This window comes from Natrix helvetica (genome assembly GCF_964273705.1).
Source record: "Natrix helvetica genome assembly, chromosome: 3".
Taxonomy (NCBI): domain Eukaryota; kingdom Metazoa; phylum Chordata; class Lepidosauria; order Squamata; family Natricidae; genus Natrix; species Natrix helvetica.
This window is the reverse complement of record NC_138549.1, coordinates 175,546,539-175,567,404: the sequence shown is the minus strand read 5'-3', so window position 1 is coordinate 175,567,404 and position 20,866 is coordinate 175,546,539. Positions and strand designations below refer to the sequence as shown.

At 45.3% G+C, this 20,866-nt stretch overlaps 1 protein-coding gene across 1 annotated transcript in view; it reads right to left on the bottom strand.

Moving 5' to 3' along the window:
- The window catches only part of TBC1D20 (TBC1 domain family member 20), a 29,332-nt gene extending 12,571 nt beyond the window's left edge, over nt 1-16,761 (bottom strand). Inside the window, exons 1-3 of the mRNA XM_081949768.1 lie at nt 16,615-16,761; nt 8,547-8,732; nt 4,930-5,010 (exon numbers count right to left, since the gene is read on the bottom strand). Of these exons, the coding sequence (XP_081805894.1) occupies nt 4,930-5,010; nt 8,547-8,732; nt 16,615-16,660 (313 nt within the window). The 5' untranslated portion in view covers nt 16,661-16,761. The remainder of the gene's footprint in view (nt 1-4,929; nt 5,011-8,546; nt 8,733-16,614) is intronic.
- Between the last annotated feature and the right edge of the window lie 4,105 nt (nt 16,762-20,866).

Below are 20,866 nucleotides of genomic sequence, written 5' to 3'. Positions count from 1 at the left end.
CTATCATGTCTCCCCCAGTCCTTCTTTCTCTTAAGCTAAACATACCCAGTTCCTGCAACCGTTCTTCATATGTTTTAGTCTCCAGTCCCCTAATCATCTTTGTTGCTCTTCTCTGCACTCTTTCTAGAGTCTCCACATCTTTTTTACATCGTGGCGACCAGAACTGAATGTAGCATTGCTAGTGTGGCCTTACCAAGGCCTTATAAAGTGGTATTAACCCTTCACGTGATCTTGATTCTATCCCTCTGTTGATGCAGCCTGGAACTGTGTTGGCTTTTTTGGCAGCTGCTGCACACTGCTGGCTCCTATTTAAATGGTTGTCCACTAGGACTCCAAGATCCCTGATTCACAGTTACTACTACTGAGTAAGGTACCACCTATACTGTACCTGTGCATTCCATTTTTGTTGCCTAAATGTAGAACCTTACTCTTTTCACCATTGAATTTCATTTTATTAGACAGTGCCCAATGTTCAAGTTTGTCAAGATCCTTCTGTATCTTAAGCCTATCTTCTGGAGTGTTGGCTATTCCTGCCAGCTTGGTATCATCTGCAAATTTGATGAGTTCCCCATTTATTCCGTCATCCAAATCATTGATGAAGATGTTGAAGAGATGTTCCTGCGCCTCGCGCCTCGCTATAAGCCGACCGGAGAATGTAACAATTGAAGGAAGCAGCTGCAGTGCGGTGAGGTTGCTTCTCTCTTCATCCCTTATTCTGCAAGAAGAATTACTCAGCTTTTTAAAACTTTAAAATAACTTTCGGAGCATTTTGGAGGTGCGGCTGGAGGGAGGGGTTTCCCCCCCCCCCCTTGGACAAGCGGCGAGGAACAATTTTGCTCTCAGCCCCCGGGGAAGGAGGAGGGGGGAGAGCCAACGAATGAAGCCTCACTCAGGCTGAGATGATTTTCTTTTCAATTTAATCCTATATATTACAGTGATTTGAGGACTTTTGGAACTTTTTAAAACTTTGTTATGCCTCTGTGCCCAAAACTGGCAGGGCAAGATGGCACACTTCCGTTGTCTTTATGAACTGTGAAACCTGACTCCACCTTTAAAATTCAGGAATCTTGTGGAAGGGGGGGTGGAGGAGGTGAGGGGGGGGTAGAAGCTGTGCAGAAAGGGAACAAAGATCTTGACATCCAACAGATGAAAATAGAATTTGAGAGAATGTCCTATTACCTTAGATTTCAAAATGTTATAGAAGAAGATGGGGAAAACATAAGGGACATCATGATAAACATCCTGGCTGACTATACACACAAAGAAAAACAACAGATGGGGTGGGATATAGACCTGGTTTATAGAGTGAACTCAGCTTATGCTAGAACTCACAATGTACCCAGGGAGGTTCACATTAAATTTCTTAGAAAAAGCACAAGAGATGAAATTCTGGGTGTACAAAGGGGGCAAGCATTGACATACCATGATATGGAGATAACCATTCTGAAGCAGATCCCTAAGAAGATTAGAGAAAAAAGGAAGAATTATTCGCAATTAGCGAATAAATTATACCAGAAAGGGGTGTGGTTTAGATGGTTGATGCCTGAAGGTATGCTGATATTCTGGGAGGAGACAAGAATTAGAATCAACACACCCATAGAGGCACAGGCCTTTATGGAAAAAAATAAAACACTCCTAGAGAAAACACGAGACACTACAGCGGACACGCAGGACACGGGAGGGGCCAGAGCTCTGCCAGTGGAGGGAGATGGGGCAATAGCAAGAAGACTCAGATCACAAAAATAAACAAGAAAATCATATTATTATAAACTGACCGAAAGTGATAATGGAATTATATCTGGATTTTATACTGTAATGTCTAATCTGATTGAATTTAGTAATAGAACTAATATGCTGATTGTAATTAATTATATACCAATGCATTATATATAAATGTATACTATGTGTATGGAGAGAGGGGCGCCTGTCACACTTTGCAACTGCCATAATTTGTATACCTGTCCATTTACTCTTTTCCCTATAAATGTTGAAAAACCAATAAAAATTTTTACTCCACTGCATACTTCCCTCCATGTAGATGCAGTTCCATTGAGAACTACACGTTGAGTGCGGTTGGTCAGCCAGTTACGAATCCATCTGGTGGTGATGCTGTCTAACCCACATTCTTCTACTTTATCTAGTAGTAGGTTATGGTCTACCTTATCAAAAGCCTTACTGAAGTCCAAGTAAACGATATCAACGGCATTCCTCTGGTCCACTAATGAGGGACTCAATCCTTCCTCTGTAAGGCTAGGGAAGAGAGGAGGAGTGAAGCAACGGCAGAAGGAAGGTGCTTATCTGAATCCTATTCTCACAAGGTGAGAAGCAACCTAGAACTAAGGAGAAGTTTCTTGAGAACAGTGAATCAGTGGAACAGCTTCCCTTTCAGAAGTTGTGAATGCTTCAACACTGGAGATTCTTAAAAAGAGGCTGGTGAACCATGTGTTTGAAATGGTCTAGGGTCCCCTGCTTGAGTAGTGGGTTGGACTAGAAGACCTCCTAGGTTCCTTCCAGCTCTGTTGTTCACTTCTATTCTAAAGAACCAGCAAGCTAGGATGGTAGTCCTTGACTTTCAACAGCTCATTTAGTGACCGTTCAAAATGTGACATGACCGTTTTTCACACTTACAACCATCGTCCCTGGGATCCCGTGATCAAAATTCAGATGCTTGGCAGCTGGTTCATACTTACGACCATTGCTGTGTCCCAAAGCAAAGTCAATGGGCAAGGCAGGTTCACTTAACAACCAAGTGACTGACTTATCCACGGCAGCGAGTCACGCAACCACGGTGGCAAGAAAGCTCGTAAAACGGAGGCAAAACCCACATCTCAGAAATGTTGAGCTCCATGGGATCGTAAGTTGAGGACTACCGGACTGACCTGCGCTGTGGGAGTCAGCAACCGAATGGCATGGCAAGAACTGATAATTTAAGAGCGGCAGCGTCACAATGTGGAGCTGGACGCAACCCAGCTGAGAGGCTGAGAAGAAGCACCAGGCAGATCCACCGGGAAAAAGCTCTCCAAAGATCGACTCCTTCTGAGCCACTTGGGGGGGTTGCTATAGCCACAAGGATTGCAAGCAGTGGGTTGAGCTAGGGAAGGGAAGGATCCTGTTCTCGAGACAGGCCGCCATTGCCAACAACAACTAGACGCTAAGTTAGTCGTCCCGTCTCCACCCGGTGTCATGGCTCTAGCTGAAAAACTTAATTCCCACAGCCCTGCCTCCTTTTCTCATCTTCTCATTTCTCCTGCTATCTCTGCTCTGAGTGAGGCTTCCCGAGAGCAGGAGGCAAACTCCTCGTCCCGACAAAAACCCCTTTTATTCATGACTGTAGATTCTGCTCATTCATCTCGAGCGAAGTCTTTCGAGGGAGGATGCACAATCACAGACCTTCTCTGGCTTGGAGAGCTGGAGCCTGTTCCCAGGGTGCGCATGCGCAGAGTGGCCAGACAAAGGGAACAGTTAAAGAACAGGGGTCGACTTGGGAATAAGGCCACAGGTGGACGATGGATGGCCCCTCCCAGAGGAAATAAAAGAGGAGTGACAGGGGAGTGGAGTTTGCAGGAGACCATTAGTTTGCTAAATTGGTTCGTGACTCTCCCAGACTCCTTGCCAAGTTTTGCAGATATCCACCACCTCCCATGCCCATCATACCTGCCCTCTCCCTTCCCACTCCCATGCGCTCCTCTTTCCCGCCCTGTCTACGATTCTGGCATTTTGCTCCAAATCCATCAGGCGCTTCCCCATTGGTCCACTGGAGGGCGAACATCACGGCTGGCTTTCCAGAGGAAGCTGCGAAGGAACTGACATCACAAACAATCGCTGCTCTTAGGACGCTGCATTCGCTCTCCTTAACGGGCCAGGCGTTCTAGAGTTATGCTGGAACACACAGACAAAGGCACCCCAGGGATGTCTTAACACGCCCCCCTCCGCCCCCCGCCCCCCCAGTATTTGTTTCCAGAGGGTAAGTCATCTGTGTACCAAGTTTGGTTGAAATTGCTCGAGGCGCTCCAGAGTTATGCTGGAACATACATACATACAGCCTTTTTTATATAGCTAAAATAAAGTAAAATAATAAATAAATAACAAAACTAATAAGACGTTAAAAGGCGAGACACTGCAATACTTCACTTAACAACGGTCATAACATGGGGGGCACAGATCACTTAACAACTGGGTTGCCTTCTCTTATCAGAAGGTTGCAGAAAGGGATCGCGTGACCCAGGGACATTGTGACCGCCATAAATATGAATCAGTTGCAAAACGTCTGAATTTTGATCCCCTGCCTTGGGGATGCTACAATGGTCCTGTGAAAAACGGTCATCGGTCCCTTTTTTTGGCACCGCTGTAACTTCAAACGGTCACTAAGTGAATTGTTGTCAGTCGAAGGCTACCTGTAATCCTTCCGCTTCGCTAGGGTGAGTGAGTGTCAGGCCTGCAGCCATCTTTCCTTTTGGGTCTTTGACCTGCCACACTTTCTATTCTTCTACTATGCATTTTCTATTGTGGGAAAACGGGAGGGGGGATTGTAGGGAGTTAGATGATATGCAGCCATAACAACATTCTTTCTAGAAAGCCAAGGTCATCCTTTGTCTCTGCACCGCTGCACCTGACCGGAACTGGATGGAAGCTGCCAGCGTGGCAGTGGGAGATTGGACCATGGGATGGACTGGTGGGTGGGTGGGGGCAAGATCATGAACTTTCAACTGGGTGGGGAAAACTGGGAAGCTTTCAGATTCGGGTTTTCCCAGATGTGCCAGCATGGCTCTCTTCATAAATGGGAACTTTGAGGAATCCTTTGCCTTGGACTCTGATTTAATTTTGGATGCTAAATGGAACTCTGACATTGAGTCTGTTTCAACCGAGATTATTTAGTAGGACAGTCCGTGAGTTTTCATGGTCAGAAAAAGAATCGACCGATCACCATACCTGGCGGGAAACGTCGGAGGGATCGCCTTACATCCAACAGGACTTGCTGATAATCCTTGCTATTTTCCCGAAGTTCTTCCTCTAAACGAAACAGCGAAGAAGAGGATAGTTAATTGTAATTATAAAGACAGACCAGGAAACTAAGAATATAGGCTGTTAAACCATGACAATTTCAAGCCTCTTAAAAAGATGGTTAAGGAGTCTCAGGCAGACAGGGAGTCTCATTTCCAACTAACCAACATTCTAAAAAGTCCTCGACTTACAACAGTTCATTTAGCGATCGTTCAAAGTTACATCACTTAAAAAAGGGACTTATGACCAGTTTTCACTCTTACGACCATTGCAGCATCCCCAGGGTCATGAGATCAAAATTCAGACACAAGAGTATCTGTAGTCCTCAACTTACAACTGAGCCCAGAATTTATGTTGCTAAGAGAGAGAGTTGTTAGGTGAATTTTGCCCCATTTTACGACCTTCCTCATTGCAGTTGTTAAGTGAATCACGGCATTTGTTAAGTTAGTAACCTGGTTGTGAAGTGAATCTGGCTTCCCGCATTGACTTTGCTTGTTCTGAAGGTCGCAAAGCGGGATCACCGCAACCCTCATAAATTCGAGGCAATTGTCAGACATCCGAATGTAAATCATGTGACCATGGGGATGCTGCAATGGTCGTTAAGTGTGAAAAATGCTCATAGGTCAGTGCTTTCAGTGCTGTTGTACCTTTGGATGGTCACTAAATGAACTGTTATAAGTCGAGGACTACCTGTAAACTAATCCAGCTCTCCCATTACAATCTCTTCAAAGCACAGCTTTGCCTTCATTGGGGGGAAAAAATGCACCAGGATTAAACTACCTACACTGCTGTTTCTCAACCTTGGCAATTTGAAGATGTCTGGACTTCAACTCCCAGAATTCCCCAGCCAGCTGGCTGGGGAATTCTGGGAGTTGAAGTCCGGACATCTTCAAATTGCCAAGGTTGAGAACCACTGACCTACATTATAGTGCCAAAAGTATCCGCTCCCCCATCCAAATAATCAGAATCAGGTGTTCCAATCCCTTCCATGGCCACAGGGGTATCAAACCAAGTCCCTAGGCATGCAGACTGTTTGACACACGCGTGTGAAAGGATGGGTCGCTCTCAGGAGCTCAGTGAACCCCAGCGTGCAACTGTGATAGGAAGCCACCTGTGCAACAAATCCAGTTGTGACATTTCCTCGCTCCTAAATATCCCACAGTCAACTCTCAGCCGTATTATAAGAACGTGGAAGTGTTTGGGAACGACAGCAACTCAGCCACGAAGTGGAAGGCCACGTAAACTCATCCAACATCAGTGTGTGACCTCACAAATGCTCTTCTGGAAGAATGGTCAAAAATTCCCATCAACACACTCCTGAACCTTGTGCACAGCCTTCCCAGGAGAGCTGAAGCTGTTATAGCTGCCAAGGGTGGACCGACGTCCTATTGAACCCCATGGATTAGGAATGGGATGTCACTGACAGTCAGTTCCTATGCGAGGAAAGGCAGGTGAGCGGATACCTTTGGCAATGTAGTGTATCATGGTCACTTTTAGTCATTTGCCATCTGCACAGCCTAAAGCTAAGAAAAATGTCGTAAGAGTCTGGATTTTTAAGATTCTTTACTATCCCAGCAATAGCTGGATCTGTTTTTCACAGCATAAAGAATTTAGAGGGCGTCAAACTTTCCATTTCCAAACATTACGGGTGCTCAAAAGTTGTAAATGCAACCTTGGGGATTGTAAAGATATTTTACTTAAAAAGGTAAAGGTCCTCTCGGACATATGTGCTAGTCGTTCCCGACTGTAGGGGGCGGTGCTCATCTCCGTTTCAAAGTCGAAGAGCCAGTGCTGTCCAAAGACGTCTCCGTGGTCACGTGGCCGGCATGACTCAACACCGAAGGCGCACGAAACACTGTTACTTTCCCACCAAAGGTGGTTCCTATTTTTCTACTGGCATTTTTGACCTGCTTTCGAACTGCTAGGTTGGCAGAAGCTGGGACAAGTTTGGGGAGCTCACCCTGTTACATGGCGCTAGGGATTCGAACAGCCAAACTGCCGACCTTTCCGAATGACAAGCTCAGTGTCTTAGCCACTGAGCCACGTGTCCCCTTATATTTTGCTTACTTGAATGTAATTTAGAAGCCCTTGGTAAGTAACTAGGTACATATCAAAACCTTTTAACGTTTTGTTTGTTTCAAACATGCGAGGGGAGTCAAAACCAGCAACCAAGAGTTTCAATAGAGGAGAATAAATGTAGCTCAGGGTTGAATTGTGGGGTCCTTGGTGCCTGGTTGTTTTCTTGCAGATGTTTCATGACCAAACTAGATAATATCTTCAGGGTTAGAAGGGAGTGTTGTTGTTTTTTTTTACTGCTTCCTTATGGGCTAGTCGCTTGCCCTGTGAGTGTTGGTGGGAGCGTTCTTGAATAAGTTGCTGTTTACGGTTAGCTTGTTTGTTCTGTGAGCATATCACCCCACTCCTTTGTAGCACTGATGATGTAATCTAGTTGGGTAATGAAAAGTCTACAAGAAAACAACCAAGTTCAGAGAGCACCAAGGATCCCACTAGCCCTCCTCCTCCCCCCAAGCCCCACTCCCTTCTAGTACTGATGGTATAAGCCAGTGATGGCGGACCTATGGCACACGTGCCACAGAAGGCACGCGGTGCCATTTGTCAGGGCACGCGAGGCGCTGCCCTGTCAGCTGACAAGCGCGCATGCGCGCGCTGGCCAGCTGAGTTCAGCCTTTTTTAAAGCCATTTTTCGCCCTCCCCAGGCTCCAGAGGCTTTATAGGAGCCTGGGGAGGGCGAAAAGAGCCCCCCATGAGCTTCCCTGAAGCCTCCGGAGCACTCAAAACGACCCTCCAAGCAAACCGGAAGTCACTTCCTGTTTGCTCGGAGGATCGTTTTGAGCGCTCCGAAGGCGTCAGGGACCATCCGGAGGCTACCCTGACGCCTCCGGAGGGCGTCCGGAGGGGGCGGGAGAGGCTGTTTTCTCCCTCTCCAGGCTCCTATAAAGCCTCTGGAGCCTGGGGAGGGCGAAAAAAGCATGTAAAAATGGGGGGGGGGTGTTCCGAGCCTCTAGTGCGTGCATGCGCACAGGGGGTCACGCATTGCATTATGGGTGCAGCACACCCGCGCACGACCCCCCTGCGCTCCCCCCACTTATGGCACGCGAGCCAAAAAAGGTTTGCCATCACTGGTATAACCCAATTGGTCATGAAACGTCGGCAAGAAAACAACAGCCAAACTCAGACAGCAACAAGGATCACGCCACACTTGTCCTCCTCCTCCCCGCAACCCCCCTTTCTAGCACTGATGATGTTACCTAGCTGGGCAATGAAATGCCTGGAAGAAAAAAAGCCAAGCTCAGAGAGCCCCAAGGACTCCACAGTCCTCCTCCTCCTTCTCTCCGCAAACCCCGCTCCCTTCTAACACTGATGGTTTTCCCTAGTCAGGTAATAAAATGCCTGCAAGAAAGCAGCCGAGCTCAGAAAGGACCAAGGACTCCAAAATTAAAGGGCTGGAACTGTTCTGGGTGCAGAGGAGCTGGCACCCCCCACCCCCTACCCTCCAAGGGGGGTCAGGACCCAGAGGGCTTCACCTGGTGGAGGCAGCAGGTCGTCGGTGTTCACGTTGAGCAGCCTGGGCCACACTTTGCAGCGGATCTCGTCCATGAGGAGGCCTCCTTCGCTGATCGCCATGCGCCGGAGGGGAGCAATGTCCACGGGCTCATTGCTCAGCACTTGGTAGATCTCGGCTAACTTCCTCTTATGCTTTGTGTCGGAGTCTGAAAGAAGAGAGGGAAACCTACGTCAGCCAAGGGCCGTTTCTCCCGCCAACCATCACGTCTGCCGTGGTGGATAAGGATCCGGCCTAGAAAGCAGGAGGCGGTGAGTTCTAGCGCCCCTTTAGGCACCGATGCCAGCTGGGTGACTTTGGGCCAATGGCCAGGAGACAGTGAGATCTAGTCCTGCTTTAGGCATGGAAGCTGGCTGGGTGACTTTGGGCCAATCACCAGGAGACTGGGAGTTCTAGTTCTGCCTAAGGCATGGAAGCCAGCTGGGTGACTTTGGGCCAATCACCAGGAGACAGTGAGTTCTAGTTCTGCCTTAGGCATGGAAACTAGCTGGGTGACTTTGGGCCAATCATCAGGAGACGGTGAGTTCTAGTTCTGTCTTACGCATGAAAACCAGGTAGGTGACTTTGGGTCAATTGCCAGGAGACTGGGAGTTCTAGTTCTGCCTTAGGCATGGAAGCTGGCTGGGTGACTTTGGGCCAATGGCCAGGAGACAGTGAGTTCTAGTTCTGCCTTAGGCATGAAATCCATCTGGGTGACTTTGGGCCAATCACCAGGAGACAGTGAGTTCTAGTTCTGTATTACGCATGAAAACCAGGTAGGTGACTTTGGGTCAATTGCCAGGAGACAGTGAGTTCTAGTCTTGTTTTAGGCATGAAAGCTAGATGGGTGACTTTGGGCCAATCACCCTCTCTCAGCCCAACCCACCTCACAGGGTTGTTGTTATGGAAAAACAGGAGGAAGGAGGAGTATTAGGCCTGGCTTGTTGGCCACCTTGAGTTGATTATAAAGTAATAAAAATGGGATAAAAATCAAATAATAAATTAACTCAGCACCAAAGCCCAAGGAGGGGATTCCAACAGACATCAGTCCAGCCAGCTGGCCAGGATGTTCAGAATGAAGTCCCATCCTTGCTTCCTAACGTGAACACAGACTGGGAAAACAAGCACCCTCCCTTCAGAAGGCTCTTTTAAAAAGATGGCACCCACCAACCAAAACCAAGAGAGATTTAAATCGAAAGATAAAGGAGCAAAGAAATATTGGGAGGTAAAAAGCATCCAAGGCTCCTAGAAATTTTGCATTTAAATCACGACTGCCCTACATATCTGACCCAAAGCCACGAAAAAGTTGCTAATCCTCAATTATTTATTTCACAAGCCTCATTATCAGCAGGACAAGGAAGAAACTCCTGGGGGGAAAAAATAACACAATCACTTCAATGAGTCCAGAATGAAGCCGCACAACCTGTTCGTATTCAAATCCCTCTTTCATAACAAACCCTCTTACCTAATTGCATATCTAATGGGAAGTTTTAGAATCCATACTCAAGTAATCAGATTGGGAGGGTTTAATTGTCCTTTGGCTTGGATTTAATACATTCTACTGACCTAAATGATCTGAATGCTGGATATTTACAAAAGGATCTTGGGACAGGTAACTGAACAGCCTGTTCAGCTCTGTGCGTGGCACATTTCACAAGTTCTAAATCTCGCCGGCTTTAAAGAATATCACGCCGAAATACGTTCGGAGACCTGACCCAAATACTTTTCAGAATGAGAAAGAAAAACAAAGAGGAGGAAAATGGTGTAATGCAGATTGTAAAAGGGCAAATATTGAAGCTGATGTGGTTGTATGAAGTTATATGAACTATGTAGAATGCACCTTCCTTTTTTATAACAAATGGTCGAACAGCCGGCCCAGTTCCAAAAATAGATTTTGCCATTTTCCCCTCCCTTTTGTTTTGATTGACATTTCGTTTCAGACATGTTCTTTTTCCTCCTCCGTTCCCTCCAAATTGAACAATGTGTTTTTTCTTGTCAACTCTCTGAATGGATTCTTTACATTCGGTTTTTCCAATCTCAGGTGGAGAAGTGAAGATTTATTTCCTTGGCTAGCAAAGCAAGGTAAGGAACTATCAGCTTCATTACATACAGAAGGATCTTGACAAACTGGAACATTGGGCACTATCTAATAAAATGAAATTCAATGGTGAAAAGAGTAAGGTTCTACATTTAGGCAACAAAAACGAAATGCACAGGGACAGTATAGGTGGCCCCTTGCTCAACAGTAGTAACTGTGAAAGGGATCTTGGAGTCCTAGTGGACAACCATTTAAATAGGAGCCAGCCGTGTCCAGCAGCTGCCAAAAAAGCCAACACAGTTCTAGGCTGCATCAACAGAGGGAGAGAATCAAGATCACGTGAAGGGTTAATACCACTTTATAAGGCCTTAGTAAGGCCACACTTGGAATATTTGCATTCAGTTCTGGTCGCCACGATATAGAAAAGATGTGGAGACTCTAGAAAGAGTGCAGAGAAGAGCAACAAGGATGATTAGGGGACTGGAGACTAAAACATATGAAGAACGGTTGCAGGAACTGGGTATGTTTAGCTTAAGAGAAAGAAGGACTAGGGGAGACATGATAGCAGGCTTCCAATATCTCAGCGGTTGCCACAAAGAAGAGGGAGTCAAACTATTCTCCAAGGCACCTGAGGGTAGAACAAGAAGCAATGGGTGGAAACTAATCAAGGAGAGAAGCAACTTAGAACTAAAGAGAAATTTCCTGACAGAACAATGAATCAGTGGGACAGAAGTTGCCTCCAGAAGTTGTGAATGCCCCCAACACTGGAAGTCTTTAAGATGATGTTGGATAACCATTGTCTGAAACGGTATAGGGTTTCCTGCCTAGGCAGGGGGTTGGACTAGAAGACCTCCAAGGTCCCTTCCAACTCTGCTATTGTATTGTATTGATACAAAAAAAAAAAAGAACAGAACCAGATTTCCACTAAAGACAGTCCTGGACTTATAACAGTTCATTTAGTGACCATTCAAAGTTACAACGGCGTTGAAAAATGGGACTGGTGACTGCTTTTCACAGTTACGAGCGTTGCAGCATCCCCATGGCCTCGTGACCAAAATTTAAATGCTTGGCAACTGACTCGTATTTATGACGGGCTGCAGTGTCCTGGGGGTCATGCGATCCCCTTTTGTGACCCAAAGTCCATGGGGAAGCCGCTTAACAACTGCAGGGACTCACTGAACCACTGCGGCAAGAGAGGTCGTAAAACTGGGCAAACCTCATTTCACGGACTCACTTAGCAACAGAAATTTGGGGGCTCGATTGTGGTCGTCAATCAAGGACTATCTGTAGAACTAAGCCAGTTTTTCTGCAGGGACAGAGTAATGGAAGGCAAGTTATTTTTGTCTCTAGCATCGAAGCAAAGATGCTCTCCCCGAGGTCAAATGTGGTCAAAAGCATAGGCAATTAAAAATAAAAGAGAAATTGAGATACAAATAGTATAATCATGGCTACTTAAAAGCCTTCAACCTTAAAAGCATATATTTTAAAAGAAAGGAGAGGTTGAGGAGCGAACAGGATTCACCCAAAGCCCCCATCATGTGAATAAAAGTTGCAATAGGAGATATTATTCATTTACTAGATTGTTATCTCGCCTTTATAAGTCACCCAAAGAGGGAAACTCACCTAATGCAGCTAGTCCTCAGCGTGCGACCACAACTGAACCCTGAACCTTTGTTGCTGAGACATTGAAGTGAATTCTGCCCCAATTTATGACCTTTCTTGCTGCAGTTGTTAAGTGGATCACTGACATTGTTTAACTAGCAACAAGGTTGTTAAGTGAATCTGGCTTTTGCATTGAATTTGTCAGACAGTCGCAAAAGGGGATCACGTGACTCCAGGATACCGCAACCGTCATAAATGTGGGGAAAAAAACCTGATTTACACTTCTCAGCACCCTAAAGTCACGTGATCAAAATTTGGGCACTGGGCAACTGGCATGGATTTGCGACAGGTGTACCAATCCCAAATGGGGGGGGGGCATTTGGGACCTCCCCAGCAGCCTTCCAACAAACAAACGAAGCTGGATTCGCTTATTGACCACGTGGTTTGCTTAATGACCAGGTGGATTTTTTCTTTTCCTGAACAATCGTACGATTCGTTTAACAACCCTGGGAAAAAGGGTTGTAACATTGGCTGGGATTCATTTAACAGCCACCTTGCTTAGCCACAGTAATTGTGCTCCCAGTTGCGTCCGTTAAGTCGAGAAATATCTGTATTTTCTTGAGAGTGTAAAGGAACCGGGGCCTTCTGAGAAGCAGCCCATCCTCTGATGATTACACGGAGTGAAATGGCTACTGAATACACAAAATTTACTCTTTTACTCTATTCCCAGCAAAGGCTCAACATCTGTAAAATGCAACCGGGGCAAAAAATCCTGCCGAAACTCCTGACGTTATGATGATTTCAGCTTATGCTGAGGAAGTGCTGATTGATTTATACAACGGGGTGTTGTTATCCTCCCCTTCCTCTCCTGCTAAATTGCTGGGGGGTCTGAAGAGCAGAACGTAAGCTCTCGTCCCTTGGCATTTATTTGCAGGAGGCAATGCCCTCTCTCTCCCCACACATTGACTTGGGGGGCAGCTATGTTGTGGCCCGCCAGCAGTCAGCAGAGCTGGCAGCAGATTCAAAGAGTGAGAAGGTTGGGGAGAAACATGGGCCAGCCCTGGAGGCTGGGGAAGGCTCGGAGGAGGGCTCTGCTTCGGAGGCAGAGATAGGGCCGAGGCCGTCTGGCAGTTCTCAGCTGCCTTCGGAGTCACACAGCAGTGGGGCAGAGGAACAGCTGGAGCCTGTTCCCAGTGTGCGCATGCGCAGAGCTGCCAGAACAGCTGAGAAATCAGGGTCCATTTGGGAGTAAAGCCACAGGGGGACGGTGAATGGCCCCTCCCATAGGAAACAAAAGAGGAGCGAAAGGGGAGGGGGCTTTTGCAGGAAACAATTCGTTCGTTCGTTCGTTTCAGGAGTGTGAAGATCTGTCCGTGAATCTCAGAGACTCTGTGCCAAGTCTTTCCTTGCACAGCACGGCATTTGGGAACTATTGACATGGCAGCTTTCTAAGCTAGACAAAGTCTGTGGCCATAAATCCTCCTTTGAAAGACTGTTTGCCAGGCGTTTGCTGAAGGTGAATGAGAGGAATTCACATTCGTTTAATACAATACAATACAGTACAATACAATACAATAGTAGAGTTGGAAGGGACCTTGAAGGTCTTCTAGTCCAACCCCCTGCCTAGGCAGGAAACCCTATACCGTTTCAGACAAATAGCTATCCAAGGAATTTTGTGGGGACCAGGACTCTCCCTCGTGCTTTTTGGGGAAGCCTCGGTCAGAACAAGCTGTGGATTGGATTTTTCTCCCATTAAGCATGCCAGGGCTAGCAAAAATAAATGGTCACATATGTAGAAGATTTAATAGGAAATTAGGGAAAATAGGGAGTATTAGGTATGTTTTTTCTCACACATATGCAAAACACACACCCAAGCATCCATCCATATCCATAAATCTCTAGGAGGGTGGAGGTCCATCCTCGGAGCTTGTGGGTTGGTTTCTGAATGTTTTGTTTACCAGGCTAGATAACATCTCTATCTCCATCACTACCTACAACTGCCTGTAATAATTGACTTACAACAGTTTGTTTAGTGACTGTTGGAAGTTACAACAGGCAGCACTGGAAAAAGTGACCTACAATGGGTTTTTCCACATTCCACAACTGTTGAAGCATCCCTGTGATCAAAATTCAGACGCTTGGTAAGTGACTCACATTTATGACGGTTTCCTAGTCCCGGAGCCATCTGGCAGGGGGTTGGACTAGAAGACCTCCAAGGTCCCTTCCAACTCTACTATTGTATTGTATTGTATTGTATTGTATTGGTCACCTTTTGTGACCTTCTGGTAAGCAAAATCAACGGGGAAGGCAGATTCACTTAACAGCCGTGTTACTAATTCAAGAACTGCTGTGGTTCACTTAGCAACCGTGGCAGGAAAGGTCATAAAATGAGGCAAAACTCATTTAACAAAGTGAGTAATGGAAATGTGTGGTTCAATTGTTGGTTGTAAATTGAGGACACTCTGCCCCCCCCTACATATACACATTCATTTACTGTACGTATACATATATACATATGCATACACACACACACACACACACAAATATATACACAGAAACACAATAAAATCAATAAAAGGTGAAAAGAATGATCACAATGAGAAAATAAACAAAAGTTTGCATAGGGGACTTCGCAGCCCCAGGAGGCAGCAGAGAAGAAAAGGAAGAACTGGAGAAAATCACAAAGTCTAGATTTAAAATATAAGATCGTGTGCATGTGCATAATAATATGTGCATGTTTATGTGTACTCTGTGTGTGTGTGCCCGCGCGCGTGCGTGCGCACGCACACACACAGAGTTCATGACTTACAAGCACAATTGAGTCCAAAATTTCTACTGCTTAACATTGGTTAAGTAAATTTTGTCTTGCGACAGTTGTTTAATGAATCACTGCAGTTGCTAAACAAGTGACAAGGTTGTTAAGCGAATCGGGCTTCCTCATCCACTTCGCTGGTCAGAAGGTCACAAAAGGGGATCACATGACCCCAGGACACTGCAACCATCACAAATACAAGTCAGTTGCCAAGTGTCTGAATTTTGATCATGGGACCCCACAACACTGCAACGGTCGTAAGCGTGAAATACAGTCATAAGTCACTTTTATCAGCGCCCTTGTAGCTTTGGACGGTCACTAAATGAACTGCTGTAAGTCAAGGACGTGTGTGCATTACTACGTGTTGTAAATTGAGGATTATGTGTTGTTGAGGACTACATGTGTGTTACATGTTGTAAGTTAAGAATGTATGTTACTACATGTTGTAAGTTGAGGACTATGTCTATTATGTGTTGTAAGTTAAGGATGTGTGTTTCGTGTCTTAAATTGAGGACTACATGTGTGTTACTATGTGTTGTAAGTTGAGGACTATGTGTGTGTTATGTGTTGTAAGTTAAGGATGTGTGCTACATGTTGTGTTGAGGGCTACATGTGTGTTACTACATGTTGTAAGTTGAGGACTACATGAGTTACAGGTTGTAAGTTGATGACAATATGTGTTACTACATGTTGTAAGTTGAGGACTACATGAGTTACAGGTTGTAAGTTGATGACAATATGTGTGTTACTACATATTGTAAGTTGAGGACTACATGAGTTACAGGTTGTAAGTTGAGGACTATGTGTGTGTTATGTGTTGTAAGTTAAGGATGTGTGCTACATTTTGTAAGTTGAGGGCTACGTGTGTGTTACTACATGTTGTAAGTTGAGGACTACATGAGTTACAGGTTGTAAGTTGAGGACGACATGTGTGTTACTACATGTTGTAAGTTGAGGACTACATGAGTTACAGGTTGTAAGTTGAGGACGACATGTGCATTATGTGTTGTAAATTGAGGACATGTGTTACTAGATGTTGTAAGTTGAGGACTACATGTGTTACTACATCTGGTAAGGTGAGGACTGTGTTACTGCGTGTTGTAAGTTGACGACTACATATGTGTGTTACTGCGTGCTGTAAGTTGAGGACATGTGTGCTATTACATGTTGTAAGTTGAGGACTACATGTGTACACACACACAATGTATCTCTTCACAAATAACTGAAGGCAGCCAATGTATCGGATAGGCCTTCCTCCTATTTTCACCGCAACCACAACCCTGTGAGGTGGGAAAGAGCTGGAGCGTTCCCATCGGCTAATGCAGGCGAGACCGGTTGGATTCCTGCCTGCCTGCCTTTGCCCTGGGCTGAAGGAGGGGCCAAACAAGTCCCTCATTGCCCGCCTCTGGGTGGCGCCGCCTCTTCTGATTGGCTGTCTCAGCCCGTCAGAGGAGAGGGGCGGGGCCTCCGCGCGGCCACGCCCCTTCCCTTCCCCTAAGAGCAGTATCAACTTTTACCTCAGAGGAGAAGGCCTCGCGTCCCCCGAGATCGCCGACCGGCGGGCGGCCCAGCTCGGGCCCGACGGTCCTGCTTACGTACCTCGCTCCGCGTTGCCATGCAGCCATGGCGGCCTCGGCTGGGTCATGGTCTCCGGCCACCGCAGAGGCTCATCCCGGCGGCCTGCCGGACTCCGTGTCTTCCTTTTCCCCCTGTCCACGCACACGGTCCCGCCTTCCACCTACGTAGACGCCGCCTCCACCAATCGCCTGCGGGTCGCGCCGCGGAGGCGTAAACAGCCGAGCGTACCTTCCCGAAGCGCATGCGCCAGCCCGCCCACTGTGATTCATAAAGTCGGGGGGGGGAGAGGAGGGCTTCCTTAGAGAGATAGAAAATGTAGAGAGATGCGCAGCGCAAGTTTCAGGGATGAAAAATGAAAAAAATATATATAGAGATGGAAATATAGAGAATAGATTCTCTGCTTACATTTCGATCTAGCTACGGATACAGATAGTCCTCAATTTACGACCACAACCCCGCCCAAAATTTATGTTGCTAAGAGTACTTTAAGTGACTTTTGCCTTATTTTACGACCTTGCTTGCCATAGTTTTTAAGTGAATCGCTGCAGTTGTTAAATTAGTAACACGGTTGTTAAGTGAATCTGGATTCCCCATTGACTTTCCTTCTCAGAAGGTTGCAAAATGATGTGACCCCAGGACGCTGCAACCGTCATAAATGTGAGTCAATGGCCAAGCATCCAAATGTAAACCATGTGATTACGGGGACGCTGCAAAGGTCGTCAGTGTGAAAAATGGTCATAAGTTGCTTTTTTTCACTGCCATTGTAGCCTCAAATGGTCACTAAAGCGAACTGTTATAAACCGAGGACTACCTTTAGTTGTCCACTTATAACAGGTGTGTCCAAACTTGGGAACTTTAAGACTTGTGGACTTCAACTCCCAGAATTCCCCAGCCAGCCATGCTGGCTGGGGAATTCTGGGAGTTGAAGTCCACAAGTCTTAAAGTTCCCAAGTTTGGACACCCCTGACTTATAACCTTCCATTTTAGTGGCAGTTCAAAGTTACAACGCATTGACAAAAGGGACTTATGACTGTTTTTCACACTTAACGACCGTTGCCACATCCCCCATGGTCACCCGATCAAAAATTCAAACACATAACATACAACGTATGCTTTGCAAGGGGTTCATATTTATGACGGTTGCAGTGTCCGAGTATCACGTGATCCCCCTTTTATGACCGTTTGACAAGCAAAGTGACCGGGGAAGCCCGACTCGCTTAACAACCCATGTTACTAGCTTAACAACTGCAGTGATTCACTTAACAACTGCTGCAAGAAAGGTCGTAAAATGGGGCAAAATTCATGTAACAGTTGTCTCACTTATCAACAGAAATTTGGGGCTCAGTTGTAGTTGTAAGTCAAGGACTATCCTTACTAGAAACCAGGACAATGCAGAAGCATCTTTATATCCTGCCTTTTTATTCAGAAAGAAGGTTTTAAGGCACCTTATAATTAAAACAGCCCTTCCAGATGTAAAGTGGCTGAGTGGATGTATCTGCAGTAGAGGAAGCTGAAAATAAAATATTTATGTATTATACTTATTTATTTATTTATTATGTATTTGCTAAGAATGTATTACTATTCTTCTTCTCCTTCCTGGTATCTATCTCTCCCCACTTATGATTATAACCATGTTGCTTGTATCTTTACAATTTATATTGTTTTTATTTGTTTCCTAGTACAATTTGTTAGCTTATTAGTAACCTATGACTATCAATAAGTGTTGTATCTTATGATTCTTGATGAATGTATTTTTCCCTCTCTTTTTTTCCTTTTATGTACACTGAGAGCATCTGCACCAAAGACAAATTCCTTGTGTGTCCAATCACACTTGGCCAATAAAGAATTTCTATTCTATTCTATTCTCTATTGTTTTATCTTCTCCTATTCTCTCTTCTCTTTTCTTCTCTTCCATTCCATTCCATTCCATTCCATTCTATTCTGTTCTCTATTGTTTTATCTTCTCTTCCATTCTATTCTATTCCATTCCATTCCATATGTTCTATTCTATTCGCTATTGTTTTCTCCTATTCTCTCTTTTCTTCTCTTCCATTTCATTTCATTCCATTCCATATTTCTATTCTATTCTCTATTATTTTCTCTTCTCTTCCATTCCATTCCATCTATTCTATTTTATTCCATTCCATATTTTCTATTCTATTCTACTCCATTCCCTTCCATATTTTCTATTCTATTTTATTCTATTCTATTCTATTCTCTATTGTTTTCTACTATTCTCTCTTCTCTTCTCTTCCATATTTCTCTTCTATTTTATTCTCTACTATTTTCTCTTCTCTTCCATTTCATTCCATATATTCTATTCTATTCTATTCTATTCTATTCTATTCTATTCTATTCCACTCCATTCTTTTCACTTGTTTATATTTCACTTCTCAGGAAGGAAATCCACCTCAAACAACTTTTCAGCGATATTATAAATAGGTCCAAATAAGAATAAACACTATTTCTAAACACAAAATTGCAGTCACTTATGGAGTCATTTATGTGCAAGCTGAGTGGCTGGATAAATTTGTTTATTAAAGAAATAAATAAAAATATCCCAAGATCTTTCTTTGAGGGGGGGGGGGGAGAAAAGGGATGTCAGCCACTAGAGGCTGTATGCAATTTCTTCATATCCATGAGGAAAGTGAGGAGCTTGAATAAACTGGTAGCCATAAACCATGGCAAGATTCTTAGCCCCGTCTGACCTTTGCAGGATAGGATCTGAACTGCCAAGGCCAAATACGGTAATACCTTTTTATTTATGCATGAGTAAAATATAGGTAGGGACGCGGTGGCTCAGTGACTAAGATGCTGAGCTTGTCGATCAGATGTTCGGCGGTTCGAATCCCTAGCACCGCATAACGGAGTGAGCTCCCGTTCCTTGTCCCAGCTTCTGCCAACCTAGCAGTTCGAAAGCACGTAAAAATGCAAGTAGGAAAATAGGAATCACCTTTGGTGGGAAGGGAACAGCGTTCCGTGCGCCTTTGGCATTTAATCATGCTGGCCACATGACCATGGAGATGTCTTCGGACAACGCTGGCTCTTTGGCTTTGAAACAGAGATGAGCACCGCCCCCTAGAGTCAGGAACAACTAGCACAGATGTGCGAGGGGAACCTTTACCTAAAATATAGGTCTCCCACAGCTACAAGATAAGAGCAACCTTAGATAGGAAGAAATGATGTATTCTTCAGTTGGCCAGTTTCATTTGTGTGGAGGGGTTAGGATTAGGGTTAGAGGAGGAAGAGGAGGCAGACTGTGGGCTCCTTGTTGTTCTCTGATCTTGGTTGTATTCTTGCAGATGTTTCATGAGTCATCTAGGTTACATTGGTAGGAGAAGGGTGGGGGGTTGTGGGGAGGAGGAGGAGAGGGATTTTGGGGGTCCTTGATGCTCTTTGAGCTTGGTGGTTTTCTTGCAGACGTTTCATTACCAAACTAAGTAACATCACCAGTGCTAGAAAAGAGTGGGCAGGGGGAGGAGGAGGGTGGGATTGTGAGGTCCTTGATGCTCTCTGAGCTTGGTGATATTCTTGCAGACGTTTCACGAGCCAACTAGGTTACATCATCAGAGATGGTGGAGAGTGGGGTTTGCTCTGAATGTATTTTCTAATACTTTCAGTATTGGGTTATAAAACGCCTGCAAGAAAATCACCAGGCTCAGAGAGCACCAAGGACCCCACGGTCCTCCCCCTCCTCCTCTCTCCCTTCTCCTCCTCTCCATAAAACTCTCCTCCCTGTTAGCACTGATGATGTTCCCTAGTCAGGCCACGAAACGTCTGCAAGAAAACAAGCAAGCTCAGAGAGCACCAAGGATCCCTCATTTCAACCCTGAGCTATAAATATTCTTCTTTGTTGATCTTTGCTGTCTATTTTTGGAATTCGAGGAGTTTTATTCCCTGTAGATTTTATTCCCTGTGGCTTCTTCAGAAGGACTAAACTCTGCACACACAAGGAGAGAATCATCCTTGGTGCAGTGACCGAAAAAGGAGACTATTTATAGCTCAGGGTTGAACAACCAAGTTCAGAGAGCACCAAGGACCCCACTGTCATCTTCCTCCTCTTCCTCCTCAAACCACACTCCATTCTAACACTGATGACATGACCTGGTTGGCTCATGAAATGCCTGCAGGAAAAGAATCAAATTCTGAGAATACAAAGGACCCCTCAGTTTTCATTATCCTCTCCTCTTCCTCCTCCTCCCTGCTGCAAACCCCATTCCCTTCTAGCACTGATGATGTTCCCTAGCTGGGTTATGAAATGTCTGCCAGAAAA